At 45.5% G+C, this 5,919-nt stretch overlaps 1 protein-coding gene across 1 annotated transcript; it reads left to right on the top strand.

Annotated features, from left to right (window-relative positions):
* The first annotated feature begins 1,163 nt into the window (after positions 1-1,163).
* On the top strand, positions 1,164-2,863 carry LOC117535042. Its single transcript, XM_034199359.1, has 3 exons — positions 1,164-1,270; positions 1,479-1,637; positions 1,909-2,863. Exons 1-3 carry the CDS (start codon positions 1,233-1,235, stop codon positions 2,861-2,863), a joined length of 1,152 nt encoding a protein of 383 aa, XP_034055250.1. The 5' UTR covers positions 1,164-1,232.
* Positions 2,864-5,919: the final 3,056 nt, after the last annotated feature.

Here is a 5,919-nt window from a genome sequence, read left to right as displayed (position 1 = left end):
AGAACGTAGTTCCGTGCCAAGCGGCGAAAAGCTTCCCGGCACCATTCAGCGCATTGCTCCTGTCGCCTTCCTGTGCAGCAGATGAGCAAATAGGCCGCAAGGTGAACCTCGAAAAGTCCTTTAGAAAAGAAATCCCGCTCCACAGAAGTGAAACTACACAATCTTTAGTTCAAAAAAAAGAACGATTCATGCTTATCCACCAAAAAAAATTTCGTCGCTAAAATTCCTGCCAATTCTTCTAGGCACGTAATTATTGGCTGAACTATTCCCTTCGAAGCGTAATAATATCTTGGTCCAAAGTCGTGCCACGGTTCATCACGTGATCGTGCTACACCAATTGGGTAGCTGCATATTGTCAACAGAAGTGAAAGATGGCGGCCGCCATGGTTTCATCGAGTAGCGGAGACGAGGAAAACGCACCAGAAAGTCTCAAAAAGTCAAAATTGTCAACACACAAACATTGTTACATGCATATTACGTCTGTGAAGCACGAAAAGGTTGATTGTTTTACCAATACAAGATGGAATACGTACAGGACAAGCTTACAACGGTCGCTCGGCTTGAAGGGAGACTCTCGGAACGTGGTGGCTGAAAACCACAAGCACTGTCTTGATTTCGAGTTCGAAGATATTCCTGAGGACGCTGGCTTCCACCACACATGCTACATAAGGTTTACCGACACAAAGGCCATGACGAAGGTGGAAAGACGGCTCGCACGTGAGGGAGATCAAGACGTTAGGGAGGACCTTGAGGTCGAGCCCATCCCATCGACGTCTCGCAGCACGTACCGAAGCCAAACAGAGAAGCTACGATCAAGGTCAGGCCTGCCAATCGCAGGCTCTGGCCCCGTCCTTCCTGCCCTGTGCATTATATGCAAGATGAAGGAGAAAATGATCATCAAAGCAGGCAAGCGACAAAGGGATTAACTGTGTAAGGCTGAAACATTAAAAGCAGGTAAGCAAACCCCCTCCCCCACCCACACACCACACACACACTACACACACACCACACACACACACACACACATTCTCTGTGGTTGAATAACTGAAAGGTACAATTATGTGTGAGAGATACGTCAACAAACTCATTGAGTTGTCCTTTTTTTCCGTTTAGGCAAATTGCAGAAAGCTGCTGAGAAGAAAGATGACCAAAGTGTTCTTTTACATATAAAAGACAAAGACTGTGTGGCTCTGGAGGTGCGGTACCACAAAAGCTGTTACAGTCAGTACACCATGTTTTTGCTGAGACCTGACAAACCAGAGACAGAACAGTAAGTTATTTCTCCTTGGATTGCTTTACCTATTTGCACTACCACCAGACTGAAGTCCAGGTGTGTGTCGGCGATGGCTATATATATATATACACATACACATACTTAACATTATAAGTAAACATCCAATTTCCTTCTGTTATATGTGCACACAATCACAACACTTATTCATTTATCCATTTATTTACTTCTCATTCATGTGTTGTAGGGATGAGGCAATGTTTGATGCCAGTTACAAGCTGTTCTGTGAGAGGATCATCCGCCAGAGGCTGCTTGTCAACAATGAGGTGCTTAGAATGGGCCAGCTGAGGCAGGCCTTCATTGACATGGTGAAAGCAAACGAAGGTGTTGATGCTTCAAACTACAGGTAACTGCAATGTAATACAAGTCTTATTATTTATCATGTGCAAGGCCAGCTTTAAACAAAATGTGTATGACAGGCCTGTTTGGAGAAACCCCCATGATGTGTAGTGTGTAGTGTTGTTTGTGATGATGTGGGCCTTTATTTGGCTTCTTTGGTGTTAAATGTGCTGTATGGCAGATAGGTTCTAGTCTGTAATGTCTTGTATCACCTCCACCACTCTGCTTTTGATGGTACTCCTGTGACTCGTAATTGTCACTGTTTTGTTGTGTTACAGACAGGATCTGTTGAAGAAGAGGCTGGCTCAAGATTTCCCTCAGCTAGCGTTTCACATGCCCACCAAGCGCAACGTCTGCGAACTGGTTTTTGCTGAGACTCTGTCAAAGGATGCACTCGTGGACATGCTACCAGATCCATCCGGTACGGAAACAACACAGTCCAGTGAATTGAGCCAGACAGACAGCGACAATGAAACAGGGAGAACAAAGTGCCAAACAACACATGAGGACACAAGGACACTGTATACAGCAGCGTTGTTTTTGAAAAGACTGCTTAGTGACACTCCTGGCATGTCATGCCCATGGCCTCCCACTTCTGAAAATGTAAATGTCACTGAATCTCAAACTGTTGTCCCCATTGGACTATACAATCTGCTCAGCTGGATTATAGGTTCCACTGAGGAGCCAACACTGGATCATTATGTCAACATTGATGATGACGTACATTTGAAAGTGTTGTCTGTTTGTCAAGACATTGTGTACCTTGCTTCCAAGGGCCGCAAGCAGACACCCAAGTCCTTGGCTTTAGGTTTAACTGTTCGACATTTAACTGGATCATCACGCATTGTATCACTGCTTAACAGACTGGGACATTGTGCATCATGGGACACAGTTTTGAGTCTAGACACTAGCCTTGCCCAACTGACACTAGTAGAAGGCAGAGACAAAATACCGAAGGGATTCTCAAAGCGGACACCCACAACACTTGTGTGGGATAACATTGACTTTGGTGAGGAGACACTATCGGGTCGTGGAACTACTCACCATACAAATGGAATTATGCTCCAGAGTGTGCCCGGCGAGCCTATGTCCACAGCAATCAGACAGCCACTGAGAAAGGGAGTTACCTCATTCATAGCCCCCCCCCAATGCCTATACAACCTTACCATCAGTCCAAAAGGCAAGGGCCACAGAACTTGTGTCAACCAGTGCAGTCAGCGACATGCAGAATGAACACCCACTTTGCTGCACAAGCTGAAATGGCATATGCTTTTGTGAAGTCCACATGTACGGATAGTTGTACAATCCCAAGCTGGACAGGGTTCCATACACTGCTTCAGGATGAAAACACTCTGCAGAAGTCCGCATTGTATTATCTTCCAGTCATTGAAGCCTCACCAACAGAGATGTCAACAGTCAACACTATCCTGAAGCGAAGTGTCCAGATTGCTGACCAGCTAGAACTGGATCATATAGTTTTAGTGTTTGACCAGGCTATATATGCCAAAGCACAGCAAATACGCTGGAAGGATGTTGAGTTTACAAAGCGTCTAGTGATTAGACTAGGTGAATTCCATACATGCATGTCCTACCTGAGTATTCTAGGCAAAAGGTTCGGAGATGCAGGACTGCAAGATATCCTCATTGAATCTGAAGTTGTTGCCCCAGGATCCATCAATGGGGTACTCAATGGCCATCACTACAATCGCAGCATGAGGGCTCATAAACTTCTATATGAGAGTCTGCAGCGCATCCGGTTTATCACCTTCATGGACTCCTTGCCACCCCAAGAGAGAGCTGCGTGCATGGATGTCATCACTGAGATGGAATGTGCCTTTCCAGACAGATTGATGGATGTTTTGAGTGCAGATCAGAGGTTTGATAATATGTGCTCGAAATATGCAGACTTTGTGCAGAGGAGGAGTACAGAGAATGCAACATTTGCTTTCTGGAGCTCATACATTGACATGATGCAGCTACTCCTCCTGTTTGTGAGAGCAACGCGAGAATCAAACTGGCAGCTTCACCTGTCAACCGTCCGGTTAATGATGCCATGGTTTTTTGCCTACGATAGAGTAAATTACGCTCGATATTTACCTGCATACTGGCTGGAAATGATGAATCTGCCTGTCACACATCCCTCTTGCCACAGTGACATGAATGTGAAAGGCCAGTGGACTGTCCAGCGACAAAGTGTTCATGGATTTGCCTCCATTGCTTGCGACCAGGCTATTGAGCAAACGCTTAACAGAGATGCCAAGACCAAAGGTGGCTGGACAGGGATCACACAAAATCGGTCTGCAGTGTATCGCTGGATACTGTCACAGCATGAAAGAGCCGCGATAGCAAGACAGTGTGAATCAATGGCAGGGATATCTCCTGAGCTACGGACAAGAAAAGACCTGGACAAGACACGCATCTCTGCTGATGCAAAGGCTGTGAGTAGAATCTTGGACACTATTGATTCCATGCTCAACCCTTTTGATGTACACCAAGACGGCATTGTGTGTCTTAGCTCTGGAAGAGTAGCAACAGGAGAAATCACAAAGGATTTGCTTGTTGCCTCAGAAAAGGGTGAAAATGCTGTAAAGGAGTTTATGGAGCAGAGACTGTTATCCAAAACAGTTGACATATTTGCCCCCATAATATCACAAAAACTCAAGACTCTCAGTGATCAGAAAAAGCCCCCCAAAAAATCTGCAGCAGGCAAGGAAGTGATTTTGCGTGCTGACAAGAAGTTATTTTCCAGGCTCCTCATCCTTGGCCAGAGCAGGAAAATTGAAATGAGGGAAATTCTGTCATATTCCTTGGGAACTGTGTCATATCCATTAGCAAGTGCTGATGGTTCACTTGCCAAAACAAACAAATCAGCTCTCATGGATCTATTGCAGAGCAAAGGTGGAGAGTGCTTGGTTGACAAAGTTCCAATAGGTGGTGCCATTCTTTTTGATGGCATGGCAGTCATGCAGGCCATGCCATCCAGACCAGCAACATTTGGAGAGCTTGCAGAGACCATACTGCAGAGCATACTCCAACTTGCTTTGCATCACAAGTGTACACGCATTGATTTTGTCACTGACCGGTATCCACCCATCAGCATCAAAAGCCTAGAACGGTCCCGTAGAGCTGATGCAGGGTCACAACTAATAACAATCTTCAGCCCAGATCAGAGAACTCCAACCCAGTGGAAGAAGTTTCTCTCTGACGGAAAAAATAAGGAAGCACTGGCCGAATTCCTTTATGTGGCATGGACACATGCAGACCTCACAACAGTGGATAAAAACCTCAGCTTGTACATTGCCCATCAAAATCAATGCCACTGTGTAACTGTCATGGAGGGTGTACAGTCTGTTGATGTTGTTGAAGACCTGCAGTGTGATCATGAGGAATGTGACACACGGGTGTTTTTACATGCCCAACATGCTGCACAGGAGCACAAAGCTGTCATCATCAAGAGCTCGGACACTGATGTGGCAGTCATTGCTGTAAGTCTGCAGGCAGATTTGCCATGCAGCTTATATGTGTTCACAGGGACTGGCAACAGGACACGGATCATTGACATTGCCATGGTGTCATCAGCTCTCGGAACCAGTGTGTGTTCAGCCTTGATTGGAATTCACACGTTCTCTGGGTGTGACTCCACAAGCGCTTTCTATGGCAAAGGCAAAAGAAAGTCATTTGCTGTTGCATGTGAGAAAGATGACTACCTTAAGGCTTTTAGAAGTGTAGGTACTAACTTTAACTTGGAGCAATCAACATTTGCACTTCTTTGCCGGTATGTATGTCACCTGTATGATCAGCCAGCAGCCGAACATGTAAATGATGCTAGGTACAAGGCTTTCTGTATGGCATCATCGGCCTTGCCAGAATTAAGCATTCCCCCTACTCATGATGCCCTCCATCAGCACTGCAAAAGGGCAAATTACCAGGCAGCAATAATGAGGTCCTGTCTCAAAAGAGAAATGAATGCTCCATCACCTGCTGGATATGGTTGGGAAATAGAGGATGGGAACTTACACGTCACCTGGATGACAAGAAATCCTGCCCCTGACAGTGTGTTGCATGTGATACACTGCAGCTGCAAAGAGTCTGCCTGTGAGAAAGGCAGATGTTCATGCTTCTCTGCAGGACTCTGTTGCACAGACTTATGTCGTTGCTCAAATTGTGCAAATAAAAAAGAAACAGAGGAAGAGAACGATGACTGCCCTGACACTGACAGTGAGGAATAGGAATAAAAGAGCCTTCTTTCCATCTTTCTTAAGCTCTTTTCTGTTCTTTTGGTTTTAGTG

Source organism: Gymnodraco acuticeps, unplaced genomic scaffold (assembly GCF_902827175.1).
Source record: "Gymnodraco acuticeps unplaced genomic scaffold, fGymAcu1.1, whole genome shotgun sequence".
NCBI classification, from domain to species: domain Eukaryota; kingdom Metazoa; phylum Chordata; class Actinopteri; order Perciformes; family Bathydraconidae; genus Gymnodraco; species Gymnodraco acuticeps.
Note: the sequence above shows the minus strand (reverse complement) of the source record. Positions and strands in the feature narration are given on the sequence as shown.

Excerpts from the sequence above, each read along its gene's own strand:
- LOC117535042 (XM_034199359.1), top strand. The coding sequence starts at position 1,233 with ATGTTTTTGCTGAGACCTGACAAACCAGAGACAGAACA. Across the intron at positions 1,271-1,478 it reads GACAAACCAGAGACAGAACA|GGATGAGGCAATGTTTGATG; the intron begins GTAAGTTATTTC and ends CATGTGTTGTAG. Across the intron at positions 1,638-1,908 it reads GTTGATGCTTCAAACTACAG|ACAGGATCTGTTGAAGAAGA; the intron begins GTAACTGCAATG and ends GTTGTGTTACAG.